Raw genomic sequence first — 17,582 nt, forward strand, 5'->3', positions numbered from 1 at the left:
TCCTTATCTTTCAGCACCGAGGGATGGCTGACCTGTTGGTATTGTGGATTTAACAGCCCTTGAAGTGGCTTCCTGCCCTGTGTTGAACCTTTGCTTGGCATCTACACAATCCTGCAATGCCGGCACATGCTGATTGTTTCAATGACCCTCTGCTCACCCTGTGAATGACTTTTCTTCACCATCTCCTGCCACCTGGGAGGGCAGTGGGCTCTACCCTGCTGTCAGGTAGCTGTTTTTTTTTTTTTTTGGGGGGGGGGGGGGAGGGGGATTCCCCCACCTCCTTGACTCTGATGCAGTCATGCTCCTTTGGTTCTTTCTGTGCACTTTATCTGTTTAAAGAACTCAAGTTAGTAGGTGTGTGTCCATTCTGAGCCTCCAGAATTGCATAAACATTTTCCAGGGCATCAGAGATTTTAAAAACATTTACTTTTTACTTTAAAAACATTACTTTTTTTTTATGTACTTCTCTAATGAAAAGTATGGCTTGTCCAGCACAGCAGCACTTGGCCCTCACTACCATGGTGCTTTTGCTCTTCAGGTATCCCTCTCCTCACCTGCCTGGGGAGCAGCACAGTCCTCTCCTGCCAGTAGCCTGCTGGGATCTGGCATCATCTTCCTTTTCCTGGCCCTGCTTCCAGGATGCCTGCATTCTGCAGCCCATTTTGTTTGTGAAGAGAAATTAGCTGTGGTGCCATCCTCAGTCAGAAAATCTGTAACTGCCCTGCACCTACCTGCAACTTGTCCAGAAGCATGACAAGAGCCAGCCTGCAACACTGGCACTCTCTCAAAGGCCAGAGAAGTGCAAGATGACCTTAGAGGACCTGCTGCAAAACATGTGATAACCCCCGTATGCAGCTGGCAAGAACAGGTCTCCTAAAGGCCACATGCATAAGTGCAAGTAATGGTACATGTATGCACATGCACACACACGCATACACAACATGCACAGACCTGAAATGCTGCAGGGACAATGCTGCAACCTTTGAGCCAGGATGCTTTTATTGAAAAGACCCTGCCACAGGAATTTGCTTACCCTGTCCCTTCCCAGTCTAGTCCTGCAGCAGGAGCTGAGCAGCACCTGGAATGAAGAGTCCTGAAAGTGCTTTGCTGGAAGGTTTATTCCTGGAAGACGCTGGATCCTGTGATGCTTGAGTCCAGGGCTGCAGAGCCAGCACCCCAGCTCAGTGACCAGCCACAGAACAGAGCATGGAGGGAAGTGCAGCAGCCAGGGCACCGGCTACCCCTGTGGCAGCATGGCTCATCATGTCACTCTGTTCCCCCTGCCTCTGGCAAGAGGGCATAGCTGGGCCAGGCCTCAGCCTCGGACACAAAGTAATGTAGATACCCAGTAACAGACTTCTGCTTGCAGGCACCAGGAAACAAACAATCCAGATAATATCTGTTAACCAGCCCTAAGATGGTTAACAACTCACACCATCTTCAGTTGAATGAGAGGTCTACCATTTGTGGGTATTCATGGCCAAACCTTCCCAACAGGTCTGTGTGGCACCAGCCAGTCTGGTGCAGGCCATGGGGCTAGCTCCAGAAGAGGGAATATCAGCAGTGACCACGCACTTGCAGGACAGAAGCCAGGAGCGGGATGTGACACTGTTGAAGCTAAGGTTGTCCCCAGAGTGGTGATGAGCTCTGCAGCACACAGCCTGCCAAAACAGCTGAGACCAGGCTAGGGCTCTCCACGTTATCCATGGAGCACACACTGCATTGCTAACAGTGAGCCCTACTAGGGAAATGGCAAAGCCACAGCCGTGCACTGGCCCTGCCTGTTCCCATAGTGTTGTGAGGCTCACTGCACCCCACAGGATTGCTCCAACTGGCGCTCTGCCCTGGCTGCACATTCTGCAGCCCAACCAGACACTGTGGCAGCACTAGCTCCTCATGCTCTCATTTGAGTTTTCATGCACTGCAGCAGGGAGAGGCATGGAAAGCCCCTGCACTGCAGTGATGGGGTGCAGTGAAGCCTGTCCTCCATCAGGGATTCCCTTTGTCAGCTGTACTAAGTGTGCCCAGCCCCACAGACAGCCCCTCCCGACACCTCTCCATGACTTCCCAAACCCTGCTGCCACCTCTCTCTGACTTCCCTGGCAGCACTGGGGCCACCTGCACTGCCGCACCCCCTCAGTCTTGGAGCCAAAAGGGGAGTAGCTCCTGCACCCCCCCCACCCCACCCCCAGGCTGACACAGCGGCTGAGAGCAAGGTCTGCCGCAGGATATCTCCTGGGCAGGAGTCTGGTGCCACCTGGCTGCACCCAGGCCATTGGCCAAGCCAAAGCACGGGGATGCTGCCTCTCCTCAGGGCTGTGAGCAGGAGGGGACACCAGCCCCGCCTGCTCCCCCAGGCTTGCCCCCCTGGGATAATGGTGTGCCCCCACCCCCTTGCTCAGCTCCGCACTCCACAGTGGCAGGGAAGCAGGGCCTGGCATGCGGGACGGGCAGGGCCGTGTGCTGCATGCACAGCTGGGAGCCGGCTCCATGCATGTCCCTGGACAGGTGCCCTCGGGAAAGCGTAAGTTCGGATACGCAGATCTTCGCATGCAGAGTTCCAGGCTGGGTGCCTGGTGCTGCCTCTTCTTCCAAGGCCTGTATTGGCTCTGGCAGGATGCCCAGGACCCCCGACGCAGAGCTGGTGCTGCACTTACACCTCGATTATATTGACAGAGGGAGACTTCTATGGGAGAAAAAAATGCTTTAAGGCCCTGCTTTGCTAAGAACCTGAGATGCAGACCCCATGGCAGAACCCCCACCCTCCCATGGCAGGCACCAAGACCAGCACACCTCTTCTGCAAAAGGGGTGCCAGCTGAGCTGTCTGATGTGGGCTGAGGTGTGGGTGTGCTGCAGCAGAGACCTGCCTTCAGTGTTTCCCTAAGGAGACCAATGGAACTAACCCTTAAGCCCCACCTATTTGCATTAATCTCTCCTGACAGACGGTTCAGGTAGCTCAGCTGCATTAGCTGCTGCCTCACTCCAAGTAAGTCCCATCAGCCACACCACACTTGCCTCCCCAGGAAGCCTTTCTGATCACTGCTGTGCCCTAGTACCCCCAGGAGAACCAGGCACCCAGCCTCACACTCTTCAGCCTCCAGGGCTTGCAGATGTCTGGTGACTTCTGTCTGGTTCCTAGTCACGTGTACTAGATTTACCTGGTCTCACCTTTGGCCAGCAGCAAGTGCCATTTCAAGCTGGCTAGAACTGGCTCTTACCTAACATGGGGCAGCTTCTGGACACTTCTCAGAAGAAGCCACCCCCCACTACCAAAACCTTGCCATGTAAATTTCAGTACATCCAATTCAATATGGTGTGGAGGTTCTTAGCAGCCCATTGTTAAACCACCACCCCATGCTACAACTGTGGCCCTTGGAGAGAAGGTAGATACAGGGCTCAGAGCAGAAAAGATGCGTGAGGATGTGGGAGGACACCTGGCATGGGCAGAGAATCCACAAAGCATGGCATGACGAGTGGAGGAACAGATAAGGCCAGCTTATGTCAAGCTGTCTCACTGTTATGCCCTGCAACAGCTCTGGAGTGTGACAAGGGAACTAAGGGCTACCTGTAGTGGGGTGGATTTTTTTCAAAAACTGTTGCAAGCATGAACAGACACCTTCCTTTACACTGAAAGGACTGTGCTTACTGAATAGCACAGCAGATATGTGCATTCAGAGAAGCCACTGGGAAGGGATGGAGTCATACTTGTATGTGATTTGTAGTGCAGCCCTTACCCATCGAAGTAAGGGGAAGAAGGTGAATGTCCCCATGACTATACTTTGTAACAGGGACATCAAGAGCTACATTACTGTGCAGACATGTGACTAGTGGCGTTCTCCAGGGGTCGGTGCTGGGTCCGGTCCTGTTCAACAGTCGACGACCTTGATGAGGGAATAGTGTCTGCCCTCAGCAAGTACGCCGATGACACAAAGCTGGGAGGAGTGGCTGACACGCCAGAAGGCTGTGCTGCCATTCAGCGAGACCTGGACAGGCTGGAGAGCTGGGCAGGAAGAAACCAAATGAAGTTTAACAAGAGCAAGTGTAGAGTCCTGCACCTGGGAAGGAAGAACCGCACGTATCAGTACAGGCTGGGGGACGACCTGCTGGAGAGGAGCTCTGCGGAGAAGGACCTGGGGGTCCTGGTGGACAGCAGGTTGGCCATGACCCAGCAGTGTGCCCTCGTGGCCAAGAAGGCCAATGGGATCCTGGCGTGCATTGAAAGGAGCGTAGCCAACAGGTCAAGGGAGGTGATCCTCCCCCTCTGGGAGGATCCTCCCCTCTGCCCTGGTCAGGCCTCACCTGGAGTACTGTGTCCAGTTCTGGGCTTCCCAGTACAAAAAAGACAGGGGTCTCCTGGAAAGAGTCCAGCGGAGGGCCACAAAGACGATATGGGGCCGGGAGCATCTCCTCTGTGAGGAAATGCTGAGAGACCTGGGTATATTCAGCCTTGAGAAGAGAAGACCAAGAGGGGATCTCACCAATGTGTATAAATACCTGAAGTGTGGGAGACAGAGGGATTTGGCCAACCTCCTTTCAGTGGTTTGTGGGGACAGGACAAGGGGCAATGGCCACAAAATGGATCACAGGAAGTTCCGCACCAACATGTGAAAGAACTTCTTCCCGGTGAGGGTGACGGAGCGCTGGGACAGGCTGCCCAGGGAGGCTGTGGGGTCTCCTTCTCTGCAGATATTCAAGGCCCGTCTGGACGCCTGCCTGGGCAGCCTGCTCTAGGGAACTGCTTTGGCAGGGGGGCTGGACCCGATGGTCTCTTGGGGTCCCTTCCAACCGCTACAATTCTGTGATTGTCTGCTACTTTACAGCAGCTTGACCATGAAGCCAGGAGTGGAAGCAAATGCAGAGCATAATGATGTCACTGCTTTTTCTTTCCTATACGTTGTTCCCAGCTTTGTAATTAAGGATTGTGAGGATAAACTTGCAGTGTTATCACTTGCAAGCATCCCAAGAATACAGTGAATTCAAAAAGATACCGTGAGGTGCTTCAGCCCTGTACATGTGATGAAATTAGCAAACAACAAGAATGGGCTTGTGCACCTGCTTTTGAAGCCCTGTATGAGTAGGGTGAGTCTGGAGCAGAAATCCAAGAGGAAGGATATTTTTGGCAAAGAGTAATCAGGAAGCTGGTAAACCTGAAGGAGCAGAGAAAACTGGGCCTCTGAAGTCCAAACAGGAAGTTTCTGCCCTGGCATCCCCTGGAAACCAATGATATATAAAAGCAGAGGGGCTGGTAGGCACCATGGTGAATGGAGTTCATACCATGGACAGAGGATGCAAATGAGACCCATGGGAAAAACCTAATGCAAGGTCCCATTAGAACACAAGTATCAGGGTTATAAATCAGTCTTTGTTGAGTAACAAAGAAGGGTCAGGTGCTAAGGGAATAGCCACATGAAAGTAGTGGTCCATCCCCATCCACAGCCTGGCACAGTACCTCCATCAGGGTGAGGAAGGAGCTCTGGAGTCTTTCTCATGAATGACCTGTGTGGTGATGGCCTGGAGAAGGCTAAAAGCTAGCAGAGAGAGACTAGTGTAGGAATTTTAAGAAAGCTGATCAGTTCAGCTGCCTTTTGCTTGAACAGGCAGGACCTGGACCTCTCTATAGGATGCAGAAAAGGTGTAGCTTCAGAGTGACATGGTGATGGGGCAAGGCACTGGCAAGAGGACAGATAACATCCTGCAATACGGGAGCCATCCCAACTGATGTATCCTGCCATCTCTACTGGTGTTTCTCCTGCAGTCACCCACGGGGCATACAGACTGTCCCAGAGAGGCCAGGACTCAATGCAGTCCTCAGTTTTTAGAGTGAGAGCATGAGCTGGGGTCTTTCTGTTTCTGGAGAGAGTGAGAACCTGTCCAGGCACTAAGACACAGCAGATGTCAAATGCCAGCTCTCCCCACTCACCTTGCTCCGCAGCAGCCCTCCAGTTGGTCTCTCTGGCGTGCTGTGCTCTGAGGATGGCTTTGTTTTCTCCTTGTTGTTGTTGGAATCGTTGTCCTTGATGATGTCATACTGTCTGCAGAAGAGGGCGATCACCGCTGCAGAAAGAGGAGGGATGAAAGACTCCCTCACATTGGCTGCCCTCTGCCTCCCCTCCCCATGACATTACAGCTGGAGAGCAGTCAGGACCAAGGCACCCCAGGGTGCTGGTCACCCACAACCTCCACCTGTTCCAGCTTGGACTGCTATTCCAGAAAACTCAGCAAGTGTGGCCAGGCCAATCTCCTTGGGCAGACAAAGCAAAGATGCAGCTGAAGCTATCAGGGTACACATGAGGTATGTGAGGTGTTCAGTGTTCAGCCATAAGCATGGCTCAGTGCTCTGTGGCCAAAGGCGGATGTTGAGGCACTCTGAGAGGGACAGTCCCTTAGGTCAGTGAGCAGCTGAGTGTGCTGAGTGCCTCCAGCAAGGCACTGAAGTTACTGGCCTGATGTTTGCAGTCCTCACAAAAGCCAGCCCTTGGCTTTTTCTTGCCCTGCAAACTATGGATCACTCTGTCGGGGTTCTACAGCACCTTGTGCACTGCATGCCCCACATCTTATGACCATCAACACAGGACTTTGGAGTAATGCTTTGAATTGTAATCATTAAATGTGTTGGACCCATTCAAACTACAGGGTGTTATCACAGCCACCTGGATCTGATTTATCACTGTTGGTACTCTGATACAACAATCTGCATGAGGTGTGCAGTTAGCAGCAGCCATCTTGTATTTTCTTCCAGTGCACTAGAAGAGTGTTCAAGGCCAGGACGAGGAGAGATTCCTGCAAGATGCCACTTAAAAATCCTCCCTTACTGGGAAGAGGGTAGGGGACAAATGATTTCCCATTCACAACAGCTCTGTGTGACATGTCAGGAGCCTCCTGTTTTATCCAAGGCTTCCTTGCTCCCAGGGCAGCCTGCTGTTTCCTGGGGCACTGGCTTTAATTGGTTGCTGTACAGAAATAGCTCACAAATGTTACAGTTTTAGTAGACTGAGCCACAGCTACTACCAGCCAGTGGAGCAATATTATCACGATATCAAACAAGATAGATTAAGGCCCAAGTTACACAATAGTTAATGTCAACTGTGATGCTCCCACACCATAATTCTGTATTGGTTGGGTACCACATCGTCTCCTGCTCTTCCAGGACAGCAGGCAGGCTAACTAGCCCACATGCTTCAGGCCATCATTGGTCAGCAGTGGCTGTTGTTCCTTCTTTCACCTCACTGGCTCAAGCTCCTACAGAGGCTCAATGGACTTGTTAGGAAGGAGGATTCCAGAACCATTGCCAATATTCCTCTGCTCTCTCCAATCCCCATCCTCTCTGCACACCCTAGACTATGCCTCTGTTACAGCCTGCCAGAACATTGCTTGCAGCACTCACCTGCCCACATGAGAAGCACAGCCACGATGATGATAATTTCGCCTGTCTGCAGTTGCCTGTTTTTGTCCAGCCCTTCCATGGTGATGTCACCTGTGGAGAAGAGCACCCAGGCAGCAGTCACCCTCCTACCAGACCCTACCTCAGTACCATCAACAGTCGAGGGTCTGAGAAGGAGCAACAGAGAGAGGCCCACATTCCCCTGACAAACAGGCATGGGATGACATCTTGACTGGGGAGAAGACATGCAACCTGTGGCTTTCCTGTGTCAGACAAAGCATTCTTGCTGCCAAATACGGTCAGGGAGTCTAAAAGCTTGTGTGGGTTCAAATAGGGACTACACAATGCATGTGAGAGAAGCCCACTAAGGTTACTCTCTGTGTAGGGACCAGGGCTGCTTAGGAAGGCCCTGAGCTGAAAACAAAAGTCCTGAGGAAAGTATCTCATCTGCTTGCCCTGATACCCACTCGTGGCTAGTGCTGGAGAGAGTCCAGGCCTGATGGACCCACCCTGTGCGTCATCTCTCTTGGATTAATGGCCAACATTTAGGCAATCCCAAGGCAAAAGGCACAACATGGGTATGAAGAGGAAAGGAGACTATGGGGTTCTCGTATTTGTCCTTTGGTAGCTTGCAGGCTGGTAGATCTGAGAGACAATTCAATATTTACTTCCTATGGGCAGCAGTTTGGATGTACTAGCTTGCTTAGCTGAACAGGTTGCCAAGATCTAGGACAGGAGGACTATAAAGCATTGTTTGGGCTTTCACCATGGTCATGGTGAACACAACAGCAGCCTGTATGACCCTGTGCATCCCAGGCAGCTGGCTACCCAGGTCGGAACTTCGCTCACTGGTTGCCGACTCCCTGCCTGTGTGCTGTGGAGACCTCCAGTTCTGCCCCCACCAGTGGCACTTGGGCAAACTGGAAGGAGCTGCCTCACCTTGGTTGGAGCTGTTGGAGGGGAGGCGGTCAGTCTCCTTCAGGGTCCGGAAGTGGACACGCTTACTGGCCTGACTTTCCCCATACAGGCCAATACTCTGCACCTGGATGATGTAATCAGCATCTTCTGCCAAGTCCCACAGCACGCAGGCCCGGTTGGTGGTGTTCACCTCCCGGATGAAGCGCTGCATCTGTCCATCTTGCCGCTGCCAGAGTGAAGAGCTGTCATCCCCAGGAGGCTGTTCCCAGCTGCACCACACACAGGCCCCCATCTGCAAGGCTGTGCTGGGCACAGTGCCCTTGCTCCTTCCTTCCAATCATACACCCCTGGGATGGGCCAGACTGGCTAGCACCTTGCTACACAGCATCCCTGCATGGCCAAAGAGCCAAGTGCCTCCCTGGAGAACTCACCACTACCTGGGGCTGTGGAGGCTGAGCAAGGCAAGCAAGGAAGGGTTATCTTGTGGCTGGAGCACTCTCCTCATCCAAAGAAATCACAGAGAAGCCACTGGAGGGATAGCCACTCCACAATGCAGCCCACAGTCTGCTGTGCCCCTCCCCACCACCCCCAGCATAGATGGCTTAGAGAGGGAACCCCAGCAAAGGTTGCTCAACAGTGGAGGTGTCCTCAGGCATGTGCCAGAGGAGCTCCAAACTGCAGCAAAAGGGCTGAGAGGAGCATGCTGGTAAATCAGTGAGAACAGTCCCCAGACTACTGGGAACAAAGCCTGGATACCTGCTGTAAGATGGCGTAGCCGATGACCACATCTCCTTCTGGAACATCCCAGGAGACTGTGGCAGAGTTTGCCTTCAGCTGTGTCACAGTCACATTGACAGGGGACGGTGGCCTGTCTGGGTGAGCCAGGGAGGGACCAAGGCAAAGCACATGAAAGAGGCAAAAAAAGATCTCTCAGAAAAGGCACCTACCCCCGCACACCACCATGGGGGTCTTCTTCAACAGCTGCCCATTGCAGCATGCTGACCAGGGCTACAGGGAGCAGTTCCTCCCTTGAATCTTTCCCCAGAAGAGGAGGGTCATGTCAGGTCAACAAGACTGAGTCCCACAACACACACACTGCACAGTGCTCCCTGGGCTAGTGGGCAGCTGCCCACTACGCAGGGGGTGCAGCACAGAGCCACTCCTGTGCAGCTACCCCTCTATGGCACCTACTGGCTTTGTCAGTCATTGCTCACTGTTCAGGTCTCCTCTCTATCTGGCTGTTGGTGAGAAATGTGCTCACTGGTCACCCCACCCTCTGCACTGCACTACAGTGGGAAAAGAGGACAAGCTTGTGAGGCATCTGACTGGCTCTTCTCTAAAGGGCTTTCTTGCAGTGGCAGACACAGCCCATTGCTTGTATTACATGTTCCATGTAAAAGAAATTAGCAGTGCTGACCTGTGCTGCCAGACCCAGCACAGGACATGAAGGGACTCTGGTAGGCTCCTTCCACCTTGCAGACATCATGACGGGAAATGCATGAAGGCCTGTCCTGAGCAAAAAATTATTACAGAATAGTTTAAGAGACTGTTATAGCAATTTAACCAGATCCCGCAGATCAAAATTAAATGAAAGGAAAGGCCTCTGTAGAATGTCGCAGAGCACTGCAGATACCCTGCCATCAGAGGGGACAATGGCATTCACATCAGCTTTTCATGAGGGCAGCTGCTTGCAGATCTGAGGTACCTTCAGGGCTGAGCACGACACTGCTGCTCAGATTTTCATCTGTTGGAAAGCCTACTGCGTTCAGCTTCAGCAGCAGCAAAAAGCAGGGCTGCCTGACACAACATGCTGCTGCTCAGCCCAGACACAGAGTAGTTTCTTGGCAGTTAAGTCTCATGTTTTTGTAGGGTTCAGAGTTCAAACAAATCTTACATTAATGCAATTCTTGAACCAAGACTGTGATAGTGAAATGAGGTTTCTCCAAGCTCTGGGACTGCTCTGTGGATGTGCACATCACAAATGCCTGGCACACCATCCAGAACTGCGTAGGAAGCAGCACAGACACAGTATTTATATATCAACTGTGACAGAAAAATGGGACAGCTTGGAATAAACACACTATGGAACTCAATCTGGCCATCTCATCTGCCTGGCATTACTCCCTGCTCTAAGCTGGGGAGGAGAGCCCAGTGCAGAGGGCAGAGCTAACTTTCCTGGCAATGCAATGCCATCAGCTGTAAAGCCGATAACAACACTTAACTATTGCTGTTCTTCGGAAAGCTGGTCTGATTGACCCATGGGCTGCACCATTACTATTTTGAGATTTCATAGCACTAAGAAGAACATGGAAGAATCCTACAAAGGTAGGCAAACTTGCACACATAGACAAATTCTGTCTAGAAATTAAATACATGAGTGTGTAAGAAAGACACTGAAGCTGCCGTTCCTGTGTCTTCTCTCCCTGTAAACAAGACAGTGTCCTTCTACAAGCTGCTTGTGTAGTACAGGTTCAATGCTGTGACTTACACAGGTAAAAAAAAGAGCCCCAGGGGGACTTGGAAACAGGAGAAAAAGACCACCATAACAACACCAACAAAAAACGTAGGAGTGACTAGGAAAGGTCATTTTTTGCAGGTCAACCACTGAAATGCGTTCATTCACATTTGAATATATCTGGCTCCTGGGCAGATCTAACCAGGAAAATTGTGATTACCACTCTGAAAGATGCAGGATTATGGTCTGTCAAGGACAACTAAGACAGCCAGGACAGTCACACACAGAGCCCAGAAAACAATTTTCCAGAGAGACACTGGGAGCAACTGCCTCCCTAGCAGAAGCCTGCTGCATTACCAGGAGGTATAATCACAGGAGACAACGCAAATGAGGACATCATAGTATTCTGTGTCTTCTCATCAGAACAGGAGGCTGACAAACAGGAAAGGCTTTAAAGATTCCCTTGAATATCCTTTATCCCATGAAAGCGTGTCTCCTTAGAGGTTTGTCAGTGGGGATCCCGTTCACCACTCCACCCTGTGGGAGGGAGTCTCTAAGCCATGTCTTTGTCTGCACACTCTGGTCTCCCAGGAGCCAAAAGCAAAACAGGCTGAATAGAGCTGCAGTCCTGAGACATACATAGCCCACTGACTGAGGCATGTGTATCCTGTGCACACAAGGGCTGAGCTCATCACAGATGGGCTCTGTTTTCTGGTCCAGCCATGACCACTGTGCAAGTGTTGTACAAGTAACAGCTAAATTGCAGACAGCACCCTGTCAGCCAGCAAGGCTCACGAGGCGGAGTGGAGGGACAGGTGCTGATCTCTTCTTTCTAGTGATCACTGACAGAACAGCATGAAGCTGTGTCAAGGGAGGTACAGATCAGGAAAAGGTTCTTCAATGAGAGGGTGGTTGGGCACTGGAACAGACCCCCCAGGGAAGTGGCCATGGCGCCAAACCTGTTGAAGTTCAAGAAGCATTTGGAAGCTCTCAGACATATGGTTTAATTATTACTCAGTCTTGTGTAGATCCAGGAGTTGGGCTCAACGATCCTTCTGTGTACCTTCCAACTCAGGACATTCTATGATTCTATGAAGTTCTACCTAGACAGAGCTTAAACAGGCCCTTTATTGGGACTTTCTCTTACTGGTGGCAGCAGGGTGTCCCGGGGGGATACCACCCCTGTGTCACACTGCAAAGGGAGTACACTCAAAGCCAGAATGCCCAGCTGTAATTCCCAGAACCAGTCCCCATACACTCAAAAGGGAGACAGGGGAGGGCAAGAGGACATACAGGCATGGCAGAGCCAGAGTGCACGTGACTAGTCAGTGCTTCAGACCTCATGCATTGCAAACACGCTGAGTGCAGGCTCCAGGCAAGTGGACCTGAACCTGTATGACAATGAGATCTGAAGGCGTCCAGGCTGCAGTTCTTCATCGGAAAAATCCATGTCACTTAGTCATTTCACAGTTCAGCAAACTGTAGAGAAGACATTATAAGCATGTGGGATTTGCACATCTAGCAGAAAGAGAGAGGACAAGAAGTTTCAGAAGCTGAAACTACAGAAAGTCACCCTGGAAACAGAGGACAATGATTAACCCCAAGGATATACAAGATAACTCAATGAAAGTCATTAGGACAAGACCTCCAAAAGACAGCCTACACCACAGGGAGTTTGCATGTGATCACCACATGAAGCCTATGTTCTCCTGTCTGCTCTACAGCTGAGGTCAGAGCAGTCTCATACCAGAGCTTCTGCCATGAAGATCTGTGAGTACGAGGACTCAAAAAATATATATATTCTGATACCGACTACTAAAAAAATTTCTGTAAAGCCAAGATCCTCCAACACTCTGCTGGGTTCTTTAGGAAAAAGCATGCCACAGTTAAGCCCTGAACAATGCATTAATTGCTAATGATTCTGCATCATTTATAAGTTATTCAACTTCACTTTTGATTAAAGTCATATTCAGAATTGGGCACCACCACAGAAAGAATAATCACTACCTTAGGGCCTGGTGCACTCTTTTCTACTGACACTACAGCAGTGCATTCCTTTCAGGCCTGCTGAAGAGGTGGGAAGAATTGCTCCTGTGCACTGGAGTTGGCAGCACTGCAGACTGAGGTTGGGAAGCAGTGAGGACTGACCTGTGGACAGCTGAGCACTCGACTAGCTCTGCCACACAGCTTGCCTCTGCAGGGCAGAGAAAGGGTTGGACAGATGCCCTGCAAGAGTGGCATTGACAGATGTGGCTCTGCACAGGGATGGGGCACAGGCCCACTGGCATTTTCCCATCTTGCTCTGACTCCGGAGAGGAGGAACTCACCTGCACCTGGGCCACTGCCCTTGGGACTGCTGCTCAAGGGCACACAGATGTTTGTCCAACTTATCTGTGCAGCAGGGAAGTAAGCATCAGACTGCACAACTAAAAATAAGTGCTTCCTTTTAAACAACCCTGACTGCATTTCTACCTGAATCCAGCAGGCCACGTAGTTCATATTGTGCAAGGAGACTGCCAAGGGACACAAGGCCAAGTACAGAATAAAGCAGTCCAGTTCCACCATGGCAGGTTATCAGAACATGTCTGATACTGGCAATTTACTGCATCACTAATGTGACAAGAGGTGAATAGATATCAGAAGGCTGCCACTGACAAAGGTTATTCAGATGAGTCAAAGGAAGAAAGGACAGCGGTACCTTGTGTACAGACATACCTCGGTCTCTGAGCAAACACCAGCCTAGAGAAAGCAAGCCAGCAAGGCATGAAGGCATGCTGCAATGTGAAACACTGGGATGTCTGTCAGAGACCAGCTTGTGGACCATTGTACAGCACTGGAGCATCCCTGCCCTTGCGCGTTCATTCTCTCAGGACCCAGAGCTCACTGATGAGCGGCACAGATGGGAAACATGGACGCTCTCCTCTACTGGGGAACAAGGAGGGGCTGCGTTCCCCGACAGCCCAGCCCAGAAGTGGCAGGCTTCTCAAGCCAAAGCCACAGCCGGCAACTCCAGGCGCCTGGGGTACGGCAGAGCCTAGCGTCACGTTAAGGGAGGGCAGCACCGCCACACAATCTCATCCCGGTCCCACGGGGATGCAACACGACTGAAGGCACGGATGTCTTAGAGACCACGACACCCCGGGGCAGGGCGCAGCCCCAGCGGGGCTGTCCCGGGGGCCACGGGTTGCCCGGGCCAGGCCCCTCGGGCCGCGGCCAAGGCCACGCGGGGCCGCCCCGCCACGCGCGCCCCGTGCCGGGCAGGACAGGGAAAGCCAGTCCCGAGAGGGGGAGGCCGGCGGGAGGGGGCTGGCGCACGGCGTCCCGGGCCGGGGCCGGGAGAGGGGCAGGGCGGACACACGGGACGGCGCCCGGCACTGGCGAGCGCCAGCCCCCGCCCGCCGCCGGCGGCACCGTGCGGGCACCGCGGCAGCGAGCGGTGTTCTGCGCGGCCCGGCCCGGCCCCCACCGCACCTCCGGGCGCCCCGGCGGCACTTACTGGCTCGCACCAAGCAGAGGTCGCAGCTGAAGAGCACGAGGACGGGGTTCAGGTACGCCGAGAAATGGGCCATGGCGGCGGGGCCGACGCAGGAGCGCCCGGGACTGCGGCCCTGGCCCGGGCAGCAGCCCTGGCACCGGCCCGGCTCCCTGCACCGGGGGACGGAGCGGGGCCGAGCCCCGGCCGCAGCGCGGGGGGGCGGGACGGCCGCCCGGTCCTCCCCCGGTCCAGCTCCGCCCAGCGCACCCGCCCCCGAGCGGCACCGCAGCGACCGCCGGCGCCGCCCCGAGCCGTACCCCGAAACCGCCGGCGCCGCCCCCGAAACGGCCGTGCGCCCCCGTGCAGTACCCCATCCCCGCTAGTGCTGCCTCCCCTCACAACCACCAGCGGCGCCGCCTGCGTCGTTCCCCAGCAACCGCCAGTGCCGGCCCCTCATGCCATACCGCTAGTAATCACCGCTTCCAGCCCTCCCTGTGCTGTCCCCCCAGTAATACCCAGTGCCAACCCTCCCCAGTACGACACCCACCGGTAACTGGCACTGGTGCACCCTCTCCATAACGTCTTCACTCTGCCCTCCTGGCACTGCTGGCAGTGCCCCAGAGACCAGGCACATCTTCCGTGATCACATGCATGTCTGTGTGGCCTGGGCTGTCTTGCAGGTGTGTTGCATTGCACTAGTGCTCTCACACGTGCACATACTAAATTCATATGTGTGCCCAGTCTGCACCACCCTCTAACACATGCCCATAATGCATGGGCACTCTGGTACACAGATGCCTTTCTTGCAGGGGTGCTCTCTGGCTGCCCGTATTACACACCACTGTTTTCAAGTGTTGTCACACGGACCCATTGCTAGCATCCCCTTTTCCAGGGAGGCTGCCTCCCAGCCCAGGCCTATCTCCTGGTATAGAGTGATTCCTAGCAGTGCTACGTGCTGCCCTCTTGCCATGTGCTGTGGCCCATGGTGCTGTGTCCTCCTCTTCCCTGTGACTACCATTGCTTCCATTCCCGAGTGGCACAGCCCGGTGTACCACACTGGTACAGCCTCTCCTGTGGCCACTGAGCACTGGCTGTAGCTGGTCTGGAGGGTTCATCCATGAGCATATGGATGCTGTGAGGGGCCTGCACCCAAGGTGTGTGTGTGGAGGGAGATCAGTGTAGGGAGGCTCCACATACAGGCATGCATACTGGGTAGTGAGGCCATGGCTATGCCCAGCTACAGAGCCAGTACACTTGTGAATACCATCAGCCTATTGGGGTCACAGGTGTTAGGTCACTGACAGATTGCAGACATCCAGGCTGGTGCACCCAGCACAGTCACACTGGCTCCTCTGGAGCTGGGGATGCTCTTGCCCCTCTGAGGTGCTGTTCCACATGAGCATGAGGGCATGGCCATGGCCATGGGTTGTGTCCTACCCCAAGGGGAGGGAGCACCAGTCTAATGTGTCTTACATACAGACTTGTGGATGAGACGCTGGAGAGCAGCCCTGCAGAGAGGGATCTGGGGGTTTTGGTTCATAGCAAGTTGAATATGAGCCAGCAGTGTGCCCTGGCAGCCAGGAGGGCCAACCGTATCCTGGGATGCGTCAAGCACAGCATTGCTAGTCGGTTGAGGGAAGGGATTGTCCCGCTCTACTTTGCGCTGGTGCAGCCTCACCTTGAGCACTGTGTGCAGTTTTGGGCACCAGAGTGCAAAAAGGACATGAAACTATTGAAGTGTCCAGAGAAGGGCTACAAAGATGGTGAAGGGCTTAGAGGGGAAGACATGAGCGGCTGAGGTCACTTGGCCTGTTCAGCCTGGAAAAGAGGAAGCTGAGGGGAGACCTCATCATGGCCTACAGCTTCCTCACAAGGGGGAGCAGAGGGGCAGGTGCCGATCTGTTCTCTCTGGTGACCAGTGATAGGACCCGAGGGAATGGTGTCAAGCTGCGACAGGGGAGGTTCAGGCTGGATATCAAGAAAAGGTTCTACACCAAGAGGGTTGTCACGCACTGGAACAGGCTCCCCAGCGACATAGTCATGGCACCAAGCCTGTTGGGAGTTTAAGAAGCATTTGGACTATACTCTCAGTCATATGATCTGAATTTTTGTGAAGACGTGAGTGGAGCCAGGGAAACTGGAAGCAGGAGTGAAGCCAAGCAGAAACGTGTGAGTTCCTTTGGCTCTAAGGGACTGCTAAAGTGGCTCGGCTTACCTACATCTTAGGGCAGACTCAGGGGCTCCTGAGGCTCCTGGCTGTCTAGCTGATGTCCTCCTTTTCTGCATCCTGTATTGTCCTGACCATGTAGCACATCTAGAGCTAAATAGCAACTAGACCATGCCCTTGATGTGGTCAAGCTGCAGCAACGATATGTTGGTGTGTGCACGCGTGCAAGTGTGGACACATTCATGCATAGTTCAGTGCACTAGGGCCCCTCAAATTATTTTATGGTCACTTCAGGAGGCCTTTTTGAGTTACAGGAGAATTGGTTTGTGCTTTGGAGGAGAGCTGTGGAAGACCAGGGTAGTGCTGTTGCTATGGGAGGGATGTAATCTGCAGTGTCTGTGCAAGGGACAGATTCCAGCCAGGTGAAAAAAGAAGTCTCACAGAACCTAGGTGAATTTTAGAATAATAGAATCACAGAATGGCTTGGGTTGGAAGGGACCTTAAAGATCATCTAGTTCCAACCCCCCCTGCCATAGGCAGGGATGCCACCCACTAGATCAGGTTTGCCAGGACCCCATCCAGCCTGGCCTTGAACACCTCCAGGGATGGGGCACCCACAACTTCTCTGGGCAACCTGTTCCAGTGCCTCACCACCCTCTGAATAAAGGGTGGTGAGACACTGGAACAGGTTGCCCAGAGAAGTAAAGGATAAAGGAGAAGGGTAAAAAAAAACTTTGCAGGTGCAAGGCAGGTATGATGGTCTTCTGGTCCTGTCTAGGCTGTTCAGTGCTGCTTCTTAGATGCTCTTGGTGGCTTGGGGGACTATATCCTTCCCATGCTGAGCTTTCTTGTAGCTGCAGTCAGCAGTGGTTGGAAGGATGGAGAGTCTGATCCTGCTTTCCCAGAAGAGTCACGCTGGAAAGTTCCCTCTCCCTCTATCTGCATGCTAGGGAGGGAACTGCCAAGGAAAGCAAAGGATAAAGCTGGCAGCTGCAAGAATGCGAATGCAAGAGGATTTAGAGGAACAAACAGATTCCTAGCTGTCTCTTATCTTGCAAGACACATTCCTTCTTGGTCACTGTAACTGAGGTCTGATCCACACTTGGTTATTGCAGAGCTGACTGTTAACCTGATGGTTGGCGTTAATATTAACTGCTCCACTTCTTGTCTTTGCCACCAGCCAAG

At 53.0% G+C, this 17,582-nt stretch overlaps 1 protein-coding gene across 3 annotated transcripts; it reads right to left on the reverse strand.

The window, feature by feature from the left end:
* Window positions 1–252: 252 nt before the first annotated feature.
* FNDC4 (fibronectin type III domain containing 4) lies at window positions 253–14,474 on the reverse strand. 3 transcript variants are annotated; one of them, XM_048055218.2, is made up of 7 exons: window positions 14,252–14,439; window positions 9,718–9,811; window positions 9,057–9,172; window positions 8,322–8,526; window positions 7,386–7,475; window positions 5,922–6,055; window positions 253–2,686 (listed from the first exon to the last, which is right to left on the reverse strand). In XM_048055218.2, the coding sequence occupies exons 2-7, from the start codon at window positions 9,743–9,745 to the stop codon at window positions 2,654–2,656; spliced, it is 606 nt and encodes a 201-aa protein (XP_047911175.1). In that variant the 5' UTR covers window positions 9,746–9,811; window positions 14,252–14,439; the 3' UTR covers window positions 253–2,653. The 3 variants fall into 3 exon arrangements, with proteins under 3 accessions (XP_047911175.1, XP_047911173.1, XP_047911172.1); XM_048055216.2 differs by lacking the exon at window positions 9,718–9,811 and having other exon boundaries at window positions 253–2,683; window positions 14,252–14,474; XM_048055215.2 differs by lacking the exon at window positions 9,718–9,811 and having other exon boundaries at window positions 14,252–14,472.
* Between the last annotated feature and the right edge of the window lie 3,108 nt (window positions 14,475–17,582).

Source organism: Anser cygnoides, chromosome 3 (genome assembly GCF_040182565.1).
Source record: "Anser cygnoides isolate HZ-2024a breed goose chromosome 3, Taihu_goose_T2T_genome, whole genome shotgun sequence".
Classification (NCBI taxonomy): domain Eukaryota; kingdom Metazoa; phylum Chordata; class Aves; order Anseriformes; family Anatidae; genus Anser; species Anser cygnoides.

Coding starts and splice junctions, on each gene's coding strand:
- FNDC4 (XM_048055215.2), bottom strand. CDS start 14,324: ATGGCCCATTTCTCGGCGTACCTGAACCCCGTCCTCGTGCTCTTCAGC. Junction 9,173..14,251: donor CCTCTGCTTGGTGCGAGCCA/GTAAGTGCCGCC, acceptor TGGCTCACCCAG/ACAGGCCACCGTCCCCTGTC. Junction 2,687..5,921: donor GAGGGCTGCTGCGGAGCAAG/GTGAGTGGGGAG, acceptor TTTCTCCCATAG/AAGTCTCCCTCTGTCAATAT.